The 16,585-nt window shown below is 45.0% G+C and overlaps 1 protein-coding gene across 1 annotated transcript in view; it reads left to right on the top strand.

Annotated features, from left to right (window-relative positions):
• Positions 1-5,567: 5,567 nt before the first annotated feature.
• Sh3kbp1 (SH3 domain containing kinase binding protein 1) overlaps positions 5,568-16,585 on the top strand; it is a 330,974-nt gene continuing 319,956 nt past the window's right edge. The window contains exon 1 of the mRNA XM_028772689.1: positions 5,568-5,964. Within this exon, the coding sequence (XP_028628522.1) occupies positions 5,961-5,964 (4 nt within the window). The 5' untranslated portion in view covers positions 5,568-5,960. The remainder of the gene's footprint in view (positions 5,965-16,585) is intronic.

Here is a 16,585-nt window from a genome sequence, read left to right as displayed (position 1 = left end):
GTTACAACACATACATGGAATAGAGGATAACTTTTGGGAGTTGGGTTTCCTTCGTCTGTCTTGTGGGTCCTGGGGATCAAATCCAGGTCATCAGGCTTGCGGGCCTCCCTTACAAAGTCATTTTACTGGCCTTCATTCTTCAGATATTAAAACAAGAACATCTGTAACAGGTTTACAGGTGTGTGCTTCGTTTGTTAGAAAAACTTTTGAAGGGAACTATCATTTAGCCATGCCATAAAAGACTTGCTCTAATTGGATAGTTTCTGTCTTCTGCAGATTCGGTAAACTCCGTTCTCTGGGATTTGTTGGAAAGGATTCACAGTCAGTGAGAAAGGGAAAGTGGCTTCTTCCAAAGTCGGTCTCAAGCTTACTCAATGTAATACAGCAAAATGTTCACTCTATGACTTTTGACCTTGACATAAATTACCTTTAACCCAGTGCACACATGATGCAAAGGAAGAATGGAAAACACTGTCTTAAATTCGTGGATAGCAGACCTGGCTCACTTGATAAAAGGGCTATTGGCTGCCATTCCCCACTGGGAAGTTACTAGTTTCCCCCATTGCAATTCTGAAGACATTTATGAAGGGGCAAATACTTTGAGGGTATGCAAATGCCCCTCTTATACTTAAGCTTTCACCCACTAATTTGGGAATTTTAGTTAGACTGTGCTTGTACCAACTATCACTACAGTCTTCTTTTGTTTCATGTTTAATTTATGTGCATGTATGTGGACTTGTGCAGCACTTGCATGCCGAGTCAGAGTTGGCCAGAGAAGGCCAGTGGATCATCTGGAGCTGGAATTAATTACAGGTGATTGTGAGCCACTGTTTGGGTCCTTTGAGAGAGTAAAAGCTATTAACTGCTGAACCATCTCTCCAGCACTGTGATGGTTTGTATAAGCTTGCCTCAGAGAGTGGTCCTATTAGCAAGTGTGGCCTTTTTTGGGGAAGAATTGTGTCATTGTGGGCATGGGCTTTAAGACCCTCTTCCTAGCTGCCTGGAAGCCAGTCTTCTCCTAGCTGCCTTCAGAGCAAGAGGTGGAACTCTTAGATCCTCCAGCTCCCTGTCTGCCTAGACGTTGCTATGCTCCTGCCTTGATGATAATGGATTGACTCTCAGAACCTGTAAGCTAGCCCCAATTAAATATCATTCTTTTAAGAGTTGATTGGTCATGGTTTCTCTGTTCACAGCAGTAAAACCTAAGCCAAGCACTCTCTTTTGTTTTTGAGACATGATCTTACTCCATAGCTCATGCTAGCCTGGAACTCACTATAAACTTGTGGTGATCCTTCTGCCTAAATCTCTTTAGAGTGCTATGACTACAGGCATGAACTGTAATGACTGGCCTATCCTAGTATTCTAATGGTGCTGTCTCCCCCCACCTTCATTTCTTTTTATTTATTGGAATCTCTCTGTAAGGATGACTTATTACCTTCTTGTTGATTTCTTTTCTTTTTTAAATAAAGATTTCTTTTTTTTTTTTTGAAACAGGGTTTCTCTGTATAGCCTTGGCTGTTCTGAAACTCACTCTGTAGACCAGGCTGACCTCAGAAATCCACCTGCCTCTACCTCCCAAGTGTTGGGATTAAAGGCCTGCACCTTTACTGCCTGGCAGATTTCACTATTTTTATTTATGTGTATGTGTGTGTACCCCAGTATATGTATGTATATCATATGTATGCAAGTGCCCATGGAGGCCAGAAGGCACCAAATCCCCTGAAACTAGAGTGACAGGTGACTGCGAGCCACAAGATATGGGTACTAGTAACTGAACTCGGTCATCGGGAAGAGTGGCAAACACTCTTAAGCGCAGCCATCTCTCCAGCACCTGAATTTATTTCATGTGTAATTTGAGCTGTTTTAGCCTTGGCCTTTAGGACACCTTTCATTATTTTTCTTAAGCATGTCTTTACTTTCTGGCACTGTGAAATTTGTGCTTCATGAAGCTCACCAAAAGTACTATATAATGACTGTCTTTTGTAAAGCACTCAGTATGCAATTTATATTAATGTAAAGATGATATTAAAGGTTATCAAAGCAAAGTATCATTCATTACATGTAAATTACGAATGTCAAGCCTGAGCACAGGGAGAGAGCAGGTATGACAGGTTGTAAGTGCCGGAGAAGCAAAGGCTCAAGTACCTTCCATTATTATCCCAAACGTTGCTACCACAGAGCAACACAGTGGTGCCTTTTTAACCGTGTGATGCCATTTTAATGTGACAAGTCAGATACTTTTCATTTTCCAAACCCATTATCTATTCTGGTAGAAATGGGAGTTCAGTAGGACAAAGCTGTGGTATTAAATACAATTGTATTTCTCTAGAAATATTCATGAAACGAATTAACATAATTTGGGTTATGTTTGAAATCCTACATTAGCTATTCCGTTTAAAAGATCCACTTGTAGGAAGGAGGCAGGATTCAGAATTACACTTGTATTCATGTCAGTGGCTGGATTGGAATCTTGACGTTCACTTTTCTTGTGCTGGTCAGCAACAGCTTCTCAAAGAAAGGACAATAGGAATGATTCAGAAGAATGGAACAATAAGTAGGAAAAGGAATGTTCATTCGTAATTTAGAGAAGCTGAAGATGAAAAATTCTCAAGTTGTGAATAGTATCGACAATTGGTTGAGTTAGGCATTAAAGGCAGGGCACACCTCACACACACAAAAAGAAGTCTTATTATCAGTCTTTCTTTTGTGAGAAAATGCTGAGTTTGTCATTGCAGGAAGTCCATTCAGACTGTGGAATAGGGTGCAGATCTTCAGATCAAGAAAGAGAAGTTAGGCTGGGTTGCAGCTCAGTTGTCTGGCTCTTGCACACTCATTGGGTTCAAGCCCCCAGCACCACAAAATCAAAGCATCCTTGAGGTAGGCTGTAGTGAGCATTATATTGGCAAAATGGGCCTGTGCTCTTTGAGGGTCACTGAGAATCTGGCTCTCTAATTGGGGTTGCCCCTGCCCTCATTTCAGAACCTAGCATGTTTGTTTCAAAGTGTCCTCTGAGGTCCCCATTCTAGGGTTGAGCTGCTTCCCCTAACTCTGTCAGGAAGAAGACTACAGGAAAACAGCCCAAAAGTAAAAGGACTGTGCCCTTTGGAACAGCTAGAAGGTGAATCATTTCCAGCAGAGGTCACCTTTCTTTATCCCATGATATACAAGTGCCGACTATGGGAAAGAGAAGCTGGGAACTCCAGCTGACTCCCTCCACTTCCTGAGTGAGTTTCTGCTAGCAATAGGTGTCGTGTGCTCCTGATTTGATGATGTTCCGCTATCTATCTCTTGCTATCAATTCTTTTACTTTGACTTGCTATATACTTACTAAAGTCAACAAACGGAAAGTAGAGTTATCATAGACCCCTCTCTGGACCATACAAAACACAGACCAAGACTCAAAACTTTTCAAGGGGCCTATCTTTATCCTTGTGAGGTTGGCAAAGCAATTCAATTTGAAGGCTAAGATTAAGACCAATGTTATTCAGAGAAACCAAGCTGTTTCTCTCTAAAGTCCCTTGCTGGTTGTGGCACTGGCTGCACTGGACTTTGTGATGTCCTGGTAAGTCTGGTAGATTTCTTCAACAGTGTTCAGTGACTTTATTTCTTTATAAAACGTTATTTGTATGGGTGTTTTACCTGGATATGCACTACCTGTGTGTAGTGCCCACAGAGATCAAAAGAGGGCATCAGATCCCCTGGAACTGGAGTTACAAATGGTTGTGCGCCACCATAAGATTGCTGGGAATTGATCCTGGTTCTCTGGAAGGTAAAGCAAAGCCTTCATCATTTTTGACTCATCGCTTTGAGAATGTACGGGTCAGCAATCACAAATTTTCAGCACCCCATGTGCCAAGCCACCATAAATCTAGCTCAGCTATTTCCATATTGAACACATACCTAGCCATTTTGGGGGGTCTGAATGTTTTGGAAAGAGAATTAGGATGGTCTAATGATCTGGGGCTTACCCAAGACAGTCAGTTTCAGAATGAGACATATCTCAGGTCAGTTCTTGTTGAGTTTAGGGGAGACTATTCTAACAGCAAGTTAAGTTAGGCTCTGAGTCTCAGTTTGTCAGCTGCAGGATCATAAGGTTTCATTGTCTTAATTGGACCATGGATGTGTCAAGGCATGTAGCAAGCAGGACCGAGGCACAGATGAGCCTTCTGTTTCTTGATTAGTCTAGGTTGCTGTGACTTACTTGGACAGGATCTAGAGAAGGCTGCTGCTGCTACTCTTGTTTTAAAAGCCCTGACTGAAAGTCTCCCCCATACCCCCTTACTCATCAGGATCATGCTATGTGTCCCAGGCTAGCCTTTAAGTCAGAATTCATTAACTTTCTTCTTTGCCTCGGCCTTATGACTGAGTCTCCCCTCCACCCTCCAACATATTTCTACAGAGATCTTAGGCTTTGTGCAATGTACAAATGCTGCTGCATTATTATTATTCACTGGGTATGCAAGACTGGTCTCCATTGGGCACGGGGTCAGCTTTTATTTGTCACCTTTGGGTTCACTAGTCTCCAGCCTCCATTTGCAGGGGCCAATGATCTAATTTCTCTCTTGTCTCACTTTCCCTGTTGCCTATTTTGTCTCCAGTCTCGCTCACTATCTCTTCCTACCACCAGATGGTGGAAAGTGGAAAGGAAACAACAGGCTGCTCAATGAATGCGATCGCAGGCAAGTAAGTGTCTTCGGCTGAAAAGGTGTGGTGGAGAATGGACTCCAAAAAAGGAGCTTATGAGTTGCCCAGGAATTCCTATGAATTTCTATCTTCATTTTAGTGTCCACTTAAAATTGTTGTCTAGCCAGGTGTGAGGATCAATAGAGCACAGTGATGCCTGATGGAGAACCAGCCAATCTTTGTCTCCGGACCCAGAAACATTCCTAAGCAGCGGAGCCCCACACCGGGTCCCGGTACCACGAGGTCAGGTGTAAGGAGGGTCTAATCCTGTGAGGGGCGGTGCCCAGCAGCGGACCTGCTCAGCAGCCTGACTGTGCCCTTCTTCTTTTTGGGCACCTCTAGCCCAGTACCTCCCACGCTCCAAACTTGCGCCTGGTCTGCCAGTACTCCAAAACCGCAGCCAAAGGCCCCTTCCTCCTACAGCACCCCTGCTAGCAGCTTTCTTCCCAATGTTCTCTATGTCCCCTCGCGGGGAGGGGGTGTCACCTGTTAATAACCCAGCAGGCGCCCCGCTCTTCACCTGCCAGCAGCTTCCCCTCCCCCAGCCCTCCTTCCCCCGGGGTTCCGCCTTCGATCCACCTTTTCCACGTGCCCCACAACTCCGACGCCCCCACCCCCACGGACCCCCTAAATCTCCTCCAGTCTCGAGGAGTCTCGCGGCATTTCCCGGGGCGTGAGCCGAGCCTAGGCGGATAGGGGACGACCCGCTGCGGAGCTCCGGCTGGGACAGAGCCGGAGGTGTGTGGGGCGGCGAGCCCCGCCGACAGAGGACGAGCCCCGGAGTCTGGCCGGACAGTGCTCGGGCCCCGCCCCTCGGCCCCGCCCCCGCCTGGCGGCCGCGCCTCTCGGGCGGGCGGAGCCGCTGAGCTTCGCCGCGGCGGGGAGGAGGGGAGAGCAGGCTCCGAGGCGGCTGCAGGGCACTGGGCTGGGCGGTGCTTTTTTTTTTCTTTTCTTTCTTCTTCTTCTTCTTCTTTTTTTTTTCGCAATTTCCACTCGCGGAGAGCAGGAAACCCGGAGCAGCCGGGTGCAGCGGGGCCGCGATGCAGCAGCAGCAGCAGCAGGAGTCGCCCCAGGGCAGCAGCGGCAGCAGCAGCAGAGGCAGTAGCGGGCGGCGCTGAGCTGCCACCACCGCCGCTGAGGAAGAAGCCGGCCCAGCGACAGCCGCGTCCCGACACTCGCGCCCCCGATCCCCGCGCCGCGACCTCGGCGCCCCGAACCCCACACCCGGTTCCGCCAACTTTCACGCTGCTTCGGCGGCTCGGCTCGGCTTGGCGCCAATGGGTGAGTTCAGGGGCTGGTCGAACCTTCAGCCCATCTGTGTGTAGGGTCGGCGCGCCCATCCCAGGACCACGGAGCCTGGGAGGGCGCCCTGGAGCAGGGCCCGGAGAGTGACATCGAGCAGAGCGCCCTCCTTCGCCTTGCGCACCCCGATTCACTCTCACTTGCTTTAGTGTCCCTGCGGAGCCCGCGCGCGGCACGGACTGGAACCCGAGGGGGGCTGAGCAGAGAATCGCGGGGGCTGGCTCGGGGGCTGCTTGGGTTGAGGGATTCAGGGGGTGTGGTTGGCTGTTTCGGATGGGCGGGTAGAGTTTTATCTTTGCCATTCTCCCACCCAAGTGCACCCTCCCTTGCGCTGCGGACCCGGGTACCAGGATTTGGTGGGCTCTGGCCCTGTACAGGGCTCTTGGTACCTCTCTGGCCCAGCCTGAGAAGAACCTTGAAGGTCGGGGTCTTTGGGAGAGGGTTAGATTGCGCTTACTGCCAGATGATGCCGGTGGTGGGAGGTTAGGAAACGCCCCAGTACCGGGCATGGCGGGCTGTCCCAGGGTCCTGAGCTCTTCACGTATTCACGCACTCCCCACTTGTTCCTCCACCTCTCACTCTCTGTCTTCCCCCACACTGAACCCCTCTCCACTCTGTTATACTCAAAGGCTACTTCCTACATCCTCCTCCAAGTCTGCAGGGCCAGGAACTGGAAATGGTGATCCAGTTTTTGATTTACCTAGCAAACATAATTTCCATGTAGGCAGCTAACATTAGGTCTTCTGGGTCCCTTTTATCATAGACCTGACAGTGTGGGAGCCACCTTACTGCTCAGAGGAGCTGGCACTTTATTGAGCAAAGGACTTGTGATGGTCTGGTCTCTAGTAAACATTTGGTTTACCTAGCTGATGGCCAGCCTTTGCTTTTTATGCCTCCAGCAGATGATTTTTGGGGTGTTCCTAGGCCAAGCATAGGAGTCTGTACATTATAATAAATCATTATAAAGTGAGACTTTTTGTATGCAGGTAATAGGATCTTATACCAGCCAGCAAGAAATAGGCGGGAGTCAAAGGGTGCTCATACATACACAGCAGGCACTGGAGGGAGGTCTATCCCAGTAAGTTGTTCACTGGTGAAATTCAAATCTCTTTTGTGATTGTTTACCAAAATGCCTTTCCCTTTGTCAAAGTGGCAAGGACTGGGTGGCCTCCCAGCTTACGTGATGTCACTTTTTCACAGTGCCTTTTTCTGATGATCATAGCACTCCAGGTCTAAATGAGTTTCTTTATCATATGACATTTTTTCCACATCAGAATGATATATTCTAGTGCATTTAGTATTTATCTCCTCTACCCGAGGCTCAGTGACCATTGGGACAGCATTGTGTTGTATGGTACTGCTCAGAATGGTTCTTCTTCCATGCTTGGTGCAGATCAAGCTCAGAATCAATGTCGAATGGAAGACACAACACTTAATTCATACTCTTGCTTTGCCTTGATGAAGACTTAGTCCATTGGCAAAAGAAAACACTTTAAAACCCTTATAGATCATTTTGGAAATGCACTGCTTTCTCCTGATGTGATAAGGCATGCTTTTGGGGTCACTTTTCTTTTAGGATGGGTTACTGAAAGAGTTATACACAAAAAGAAGTTGCTGGTCTGCATAGGCAGGCTGTACTTTGTAGATCTCAATGGAAAGAGGATGGAGTCTCCTTTAAGAAGCAGCAGGCCTGTTTATCATTGCCATCTAAACTGTTTGCATTCTTTAGACTCTCTTAAGAAAATGAGAGAGTGCTTCTGCAGTTCACAGCCCTTTCCAGTATCATTTGAAAATTGTAGCCATTATGCAAGTAGGGGTGCAGCAATCAATTATTATTTATTTTAGGAGTTCATACATAGAGGCACCAAGAGTAAAATGAATGCTATTTAATTCATTATAATGTGCCTAAGTGGGATTTAAGGTGCCTGTAGTTTGTGGGCAAAAATCACCTGCTGTTTTCTAAAGAGTCCTTAGTGGTACAGATATGTAATAGTTGATTCTATTTGTTTTCTAATAGCAAAACCTAGTAGTGCTGGGGTTCTATGTATGCATGCACACACACACAGACACACACACACATCACACAAACACACACAGACACACACACACACATCACACAGACACACACACATCACATAGACACACACAGACACACACACACACACACACAGTCCCTTTCACCAAAGCTTTCTGGTTTTTGGAAGATTTCTCCTATTTGTCCATTGATATACTTGCTTAGTCTGATGATGATTTTCCTTTTGATGGCTAACATAGTCCAGTCATATCATATGGTCCTTGATCTAAACACTAACTGAAAGTCACACAATCCCTAACTCTGAAGTGAAGCTGGCTAGTTGTGTAGTGGTCTCTTACCGAACACAATGAAGTTGTTGGGAGGGGCCTAAATTGCCAGACACAGGGAAAGCCTCTTATGATTAGAGCAGTGCAAGTCCTGTGACCCAAATCTGGGAGTAGGGAAGGGTTTGCAAGCCAAGCAAATGACTTCTGTTGAAGGATTTCCAGAGTAGCAATGAAGTTTGTACAGCTTGGGGCAAGGCCGTGTCAGTGGTAGACTATGCTAAAAGAAAGCTAAAATGAATGAATGCCTTTCATAAACAAGTCTTGAGTTAAACATGGAAGAAAGGGCTCTCGCCTTTACTTTTCGTAACCCATGGCCTGAGTGAAAACTTGCTGGTTGCAGAGACTTTGATCATTTCCTATCTCACCCCTCTAGTTACCTTTGCCTTACTCATATTCGTTCATAATACTTGTGTTCTTAGTTTTTTGAAGAATGCATCATGCAGTGATACATATTTGTTCATCTGTCCATCCATCTTACATATTGAGCTCCAGCTTTGTGCCAGGAGACAGGTGTATGTTCCATTTAGACTTACTCACTAAACTTCTCAGTCTAGTGGAGGATTTTGAGTGTAAGGGTTGTAGCAGTGTGTAAGCAAAAGCTGTAGTAGGTCTCCTGAAAGAAGACAAGAAGTATCTGGTGGAGGCCGGAGAGATGGTGAAGATAATGTCTTTGAGAGAGCGTGAGTCATCACCATCCTCCCACCACCCACCCTTCCTGGGAAGACACCTGGAATTCAACAAGCTGAGTTTTCTTCTCCTTGCACACCATGAGGATCATGGGGTTTCTGGGTAAGAGGGTGCAAGAGAGGCTGACTTTGGGGTTTTTACCTGGCTCAGGTGGTTTTGGGGGGCGTCTAAGGGAGCCAGACATTGCTGTGCGTTGGATGCTGCCAGCGCTACTTCTGTGATGGAATATTTTAGCAAATGCTCTCTAGAACAGGGAAAACGTGGAGCCAGGCAAATTGGGGTTGGTAGAGAGCAGGAGGCATCCACATGAGCCAAGGATGACCAGAGGATGTCTGCTCACATTTGTGGTTTGGACAAAGCTTATGTTTGGTCTATGTTCAAACCTGATTATGGGGTGGCTTTGTTTGTGGAGGATTGTGGATCTTCAACAGTACACCCGGGCTATGAGCACCCAGCCAGTTCCGCAACAGTAGGATCCCTTTTGCTATTTCTCAAAGTTGACCAGAGGTAGTGGATGAGATTATAGCTGGTGCTCTTTACTTCAGTGATAAACTGTGCTTACATTTAGCTTTAGGAGGAAAAAAACAGTAATAATAAAACTCATGTGCTATTTGTTGACGGTTTAGTTGGCAAGCAAAGCACTTTGCTTGTATTTGTCCTTCCAGTAGCCAGGAAAGTGGTGGGGGCAACCCAGGATGCTAGCCTGTCCCCAAGTGGAGGGACAGAGAGGCAAGACGAAGTACAGTTCTTCTTGCTACTCCCCCACCATCTTAGCTAGCTGTTGTCTTAGAAATTTTGATTACTATTGAGAAAAATGAGTGACTGGAAAGCTACTCCAGGAAATATATAGAATAATACAGAGCAGGCTACTGAGAACGCAAGAAAGAAACAGCACCAGCAAACTCCAGAATCCTTAGTGTTAGAGGAGAGCTACTGACAGTGATTTTCAGAGGGCAGTGCCTTGGAGAAAAAATCCTTCAACAGTATTCCTGCAGACTTATAAAAACAGAGACTCTGTACATGGAGTCCAATGATCAGCATTTGAGTCAGTTCTCCAGGAAGTTTTTTTTTTAATTTTTAATTTTTCATGTACACATGCACATGTACTATGATGTACTCATGGAGGTCAGAGGCCAACTTAGGGGAATTGGTTTTCTCCTTCCATCTTGTAGGTACCAGGGATGGAGCTCAGATGGTCATGGTTGACAGCAAGTCTCTTTATCTGTTGAACTATCTTGTCAGCTCTGGTTCTGATACATGGGCAAGTATATAAGCTCCTTGCCTTTCGGATGTGTGCTCCCTGATCATAGGAGTACTTGAAGTACTCTGTTCATAGCAAGATGTTCTGGACATTAGGCTGTGGCTATCTGGGCAGTTGAGAAGCAACAATACTCTTCATACTATACTAGTATTCAGTAGATTTGGCTTTTCCTGGTATCTCCTGGGTAATTGAACATTCATAAATATCATTTTCTTCCTCCTTGAAGATTCTATCTTTGGTTTTAAACTTTAGAATTTTAAAAACTCATTATTAATAATGTCATGTGCTGTAAATTTTCAAATATGTCCCCCCATATTTGTGTATTGAAAACTTAATCCACCAAAAATGTTAATAGTCTTTGGAGTTGGAGCCTTTGTAAGACAAAGAGGGTTGGATGAAGAATTTAGAGTGAGCTTTTATGATGGAATTAGTATTTTTCTAAGAACAGAAAGAAACTCGTTTTGATGTCCTTCACCATGGTATGAAGCAACAGAAGAGCTCTTACTAGGAGCCAGGCAAATACCAGTGCCATGTTCTTGGACTTACCAATCTTTAGAAGAGTAAGCCAAGTAAACCTCTATTCTTTATAAATTACCCATTCCCGGGTATTTGGTTACAGCAATGGGAAACAGACTCAGACACCACCTTAAAGTTCCACTTTGCATATATTATTTTCATCTTTGATCTTCACTGCTGATTTTTGAGATAGCTTCTCCCTACTTCCATACTTTTGATATGGAGCCTGCTTTGCACCTTTGAGGATGATTGTCTGTGCTGATGGTGCTCTAGAATCTGTTCATGCCATGGTAACTCATAAACAGTGTGTCTCCTATTCACAAAACACACAAACACAGTCCTCAGAAGTTTTGAATTAACTTGAATTGCCTTTTGAGTCTATGAACCCCTTTTTCTTGGCTTCTCAGACACCCTATGTAACTTAATCCCAGTTTTCTCTACTAATTTTGCAATCTCTAGTTGAACCCTAAGTATATTTCTGGAGTAGGCCTCCTGTGCCTACTCTCTGGTATGCTTTAGAATCTGAATGTCTTAGAGTAATGATTTTCAACCTGTTTGTGTGGGGGTCACCTATAAGATATCCTGCAAATCAGCTATTCATATTATGATTCATAACAGTAGCAAACTCATAGTTATGAAGTAGTAATAGAATGATTTTATGGTTGGGGTCACCACATCTGAGGAGCTTCATTAAAAGGTCACAGCATTAGGAACCACTGTCTTAGAGAATCTTCGGGAAGCTTGGTAGGCACTCCATCCCCTTTCTTACCACGAGTGTTCAGTCTTCTGAGTCTTCGCCCATATAGCAGCACCTTCCTTTGGGAGTGTATGTTACTCTTGAATGCTTCATAGCTGTCCTCTTATGAGTTTCCTGTTGCTGCTGTAACAGGTTATTACAAAGCTGGCATCTTAAAACAACAAGTCCAAAGATTAAAATGAGTTTTATAGGGTCAATATCAAGGTGTAGGCAGGGCTGCATTCTTTCTGGAGCATTTTTTCTTCTCATCTTGTTCAGTTTCTATTTCTTCTTGGATTGGCTTGGTTCATAACTGTGTCTTTCCTGCCTCTGCTTTCCTATGGACACAGCTATCTTATCCTGCCCCCCTCCCAGTATAAAGACTGTTATTCACTACACCCACTTGAGAATCAGGATACCATCCTCTTCTCAAAAACCTTAACTTAATGAGTCACGGGCTCTGAGGGTTAGGACATGAAGATTTTTGAGGGGGCCATTATGTAGCCACCATACCCCTCATTCATATTGTGACGACTGCTCCAAAAAATTACTGTACAATACTTCATCTTGTATGAAGTCTGTCATCTCCAACTGGGCAACCCCTTCTCCACCCCCCACCCCCCAGCTTTACTGCCCTGGCTCATTGCCTGGTGTATAGCAAGCGCCATATGCTAATGAATGACTGAGTAACCCTTTTAACCAGTATGGTGGAGGGAGGGAGGGAGGGAGGGAGACAGAGAGACAGAGAGAGACAGAGACAGAGAGAGACAGAGACAGAGAGATTGAGATTGATTTTTATTCTTTAAAAACCCCTGGGCAAAGTAGGTTGGCAAGGTCTGTTTGCAAGAGCTCCTGGAGGCCTAAAGAGTAACACCTCATGTGTCTCATGGCTTCAATGAAGAACTACAAGTTTCAAGATAGAAAATTCTCCCTGGCTCTGGTTCTCATTTCTCAGTCTCTGGAATTGAAATGCTGGACCATTCCTTTCTGTCATGGCCTATTCCATTTGCTGATGAGGCTGAGGCTCACAGAAGCATAGTGTGCCCCATGCCTGCCCCTGGAAGCAACCCCTGACTCTAATATCAAGGAAACAACCACATCCAACTTCTAGGTTCTCTGTCAATGTCAAGCTCCTTTCTTTAGTGCTTTTTGTTGTAATCTCTTCCCAACAAAAGTGCTGTGTGTATGTGTGTATGTGTGTATGTGTGTATGTGTGTGTGTGTGTATGTGTATGTATGTGTATGTGTATGTGTGTGTGTGTGTGTGTGTGTGTGTGTGTGTCTGTCTGTCTGTCTGTTTGTCTGTCTGTCGGTCCGTCCGTCCATCCATCCATCCATCCATCCACCCACCCATCCATCCATATATCTATCCATCTATCCGTCTATGGTACTGAGGACTAAATGCAGGGCTTTAGGCTTGCTAGGCAAGGGAGCCTCCACTCTGCTACACCCCAGCCTGTTTTTCTTTTGTTATTTGTTTTTTTTTTTCTTTTTAAAAAGACAAAGTTGCACTATGTAGTCCAGGCTGCCCTGGAACTTGTTATTTAGTTGAGACTTGATTTGAGTTCCTCCTCCACTTCCCAAGTGCTGGAATTACATGAATGTACTACAACACCTGTTTTCCAGTATGTTTTAAAAGATAGTTTTGAAATAGATATATTTACCATGCAGTTGCCTGGTATTTGATATGTTACATGATTAATTTAAACTTTGCAGTAAACATATATAAGACAATTTACTATTTTAAGTTTACAATTCAGTAATATAAAAGCATATTCACCATGCTCTGAAACCATCACCAGTACCTGTTTTAAAGTCGCTTCTCCATAGCACTTTTCTAAAGTGAAGCTCAGAGTCCCTGTCTTCTACGGGTTCCTGGGCCTGCTTGATACCTTAGAGAAAGTTTGAACGCCAAAGGCACCCACTTGAGGTTTCTAAAGGAATACAAGAAAAAGAAAGCATGATTTAGTTGTTTTGATGATTTAGTTGTTTTGAAAATGCTTTGGCCCTTGTTTCCTCTGGGAGACACTTCATTTTGATTACCCTCTTGGTACCTTCCCTACATACATTCCTGTCATCCCAGGGCAGAAATTTGACTATATTGTTCTATCCTGAAGCAGTTGGTATGAGTTGCTTGGGTAGTAGCTTATTTGGGAATTGCTGGGATTTATTTAGAATGCCAGAATCCTGGGAGAAAACACTGCAATGCCAAACTGACCCCTTGATTTCACACATCCAGGATTGATGGTACTCAACAGTTTCTTCTCTTAAATTCTCTCCCATAGCAAAGGGCCACTTGTCTATGACGAGCGCTTGTTTTCCAACTTGGTCCTCTCATGTTATGTGGATGCATATCTTGTGGGTAGATCTGTCCTTTTCATTAGGGGACACTTAAACCAAGCAGATTATAGCTGGTGCTCTTTACTTCAGTGATAAACTGTGCTTACATTTAGCTTTAGGAGGAAAAAAACCAGTAATAATAAAACTCATGTGCTGTTTGTCGAGGGTTTAGTTGGCAAGCAAAGCACTTTGCTTGTATTTGTCCTTCCAGTAGCCAGGAAAGTGGTGGGGGCAACCCAGGATGCTAGCCTGTCCCCAAGTGGAGGGACAGAGAGGCAAGACGAAGTACAGTTCCTCTTGCTACTCCCCCACCATCTTAGATCACATACTATAAATATTTTGATGCTGATTAATCACTCATTTTGCATAGCAAACTTGGATCTTTAAGTACTGTACAACAGTATGTATAGACAGTTTAAATTATCTCCTTAGATTTCAGCTCCTTACGGATCGTAGCCTATAAACACCAACTCTTGTGTTTTTACTGATTTTTTTTCCCTCTGGACTGTTCTAGACTTGGAAGACTTGAAACCCTGTTCTGGGTCTGGTCCTCTGAGGCTATACCAGTTTTATCCATTACCTGCCACCTCCCTGTGCACTTGTAATTAGCTTTGGTGTCCTGTCTAATTATTCCAGTTAGTTCTTTTCTTATGTGTTTTTACATTCTGAAACAGTTGGCATGAGTTACTTGGGAATCACTGGGATTTTCTGAGATGCTTAGCGTTGTTTTGGACAAGATCTGGAAAGGCCTTCCTTGCTTTGCTGTCCTCTCTCCTTGGCCAGCTTCCTCATGGATCTTCATTGTCTTCACCAGATAGTTTTGGGAGCTGCCTCTGACTGCACACTCTACAGACCAGCTTCTGAGTGAAATTCGTTTGATTTGAAAGGATTCATAAATGAAGTTTGCCTTTCTCCTACCTTGGTCGTTAAAACAAAACAAAATCATCTTTTAAAATTTGATTGAAATGAGATACTTAAACCACTTAGCCCCTTTGTTTTCAGTGAACTACTGTTCATTGAGGGGCCTCACTGTGGTACCCAGGCTGGTCTTGGAGCTCTAGGACTCAATAGATAGCTCTGCCCCAGGCTTCTGAGTGATTTGGACCACAGTTACTATGTTGACTTTAATACATTATCCCATGGAAAACAGGTGACAACCCAGAAACAGGATATTTATTCTCAGTACCAAATTTCTATTTGTGAACTCTGAGCCCAGTGGAGTCTGAATCCATCCATCCATCCCTACACATGGGTAGTCATGCTTCATCCCAGGGATAGCACTATCTAGTTGTAATCCTCATGGAAACATTTAAGGAGGCCTACTTGGTGGCAGACATATGAGTCGTACTGAAGGTTTCAGGACACATTGATGGCCATGAAGTCCTGCCTTGAAGTCATCACCTGGTGTGATGGGGTGCTAGTGGGGCCACCCTTGGGACAGGTACAACCAGAATATCTGGGAGTGCCATGTGTCCATTTGTTCTATCTTCCTCTTAACAACGGATTAATTGATGAGAGGAAGTATGGCCTCTCCTGTGTGGAGATAGATGTGGCCATCAAGATGGTCATTTTCTTGAATCGTGTGTGTGTGTGTGTGTGTGTTTTCATGTTTCTCCTTTGAGAGCCTGTATTGTTCAATTGAGTTCAGTTTCTGGTTTTGAGTTGATGGCACTTAAAAGGCATTCGGAGTCACTTGGCTGGGTTGGTGACAGCACTCCATGGGGACAGGTCCCTGTTGTGACATTGTCTGGTTCATTTTAGGGAACCTGTGGGTTTTTAAATGGAGGAAGAGATGAAGCTATTGTGAAAACCAGCTGCTGGGTTAACCCCTGAGTCTGCTGTGAGCTCAGGGAAAGGGACCAAGGGACTCTCCCATCCATCTTCCCTCTGGCTGGCTGCTTCTCCCTCCCTCCTGCCTTCTCACCACCACCCCTCACAGACTCTGTTCCCTTACCACTGCTTGTCCCTCATCTGTCTCTCCCTATCTCCCTTTCTGTACTCTTCCAGCACCCTCACATTCTGTCTTCCTCCAGTTTTAAAAAAAATCTAGTTCCTCTTCTCATCTCCTCTCCCTCACACTGTCTCTGAGCCCCACCCCCACTGTCCACCCAACCTCTCATCCCATACAGCCCGACCCCCTTATTCACTCGTGTTCATTCCTTCTTCCTCTCCGCCCTTCTATTTGTGCCCAGTTTCCCCACCCTCCCCACTCTCCCCCTCCCATCTGGTACACATTCCACATCCCTCTCTCCAGTATCGCATCTCTTTTTCTCCATGTCTCCCCTCCCCCCAATTTTTGAGACAAATTCTCACTTTTTACCTCAGGCTGGCCTTGAACTTATAGTACTCCTGCCTGAGTCTCCTAAGTGCTAGCATTTGAAATGCATGCCAGCCTTCTAATCTGGGTTCTTCCTCTAACTCAGCTCTCTGCCTTGAAAGCCCTTTCTCTCCCAGTTCCCCCAACCCATTTGTCTCCAACAACCCCCATCTCTCTCACATACTGTTTTTTCCTTTAAACCCTCTCCCACAGAGGACTCACATGTGCCTCAGATTTTCAACTGATACTATTATCTTTTTAGCTCAGCCTTGGAGCCAGTGAAAATACTGTTTATCTCTGTGGTCTAAAGTTAAGCTGGCCATGTGCAAAAAGGTTGTGGGAGGATGTGTGCTCTCCCTAGGGGAGAGGAAGCTTGGAGGGTA

The sequence above is a fragment of the Grammomys surdaster genome, unplaced genomic scaffold (assembly GCF_004785775.1).
Source record: "Grammomys surdaster isolate TR1022 unplaced genomic scaffold, NIH_TR_1.0 217, whole genome shotgun sequence".
In the NCBI taxonomy this organism is placed as follows: domain Eukaryota; kingdom Metazoa; phylum Chordata; class Mammalia; order Rodentia; family Muridae; genus Grammomys; species Grammomys surdaster.
Note: the sequence above shows the minus strand (reverse complement) of the source record. Positions and strands in the feature narration are given on the sequence as shown.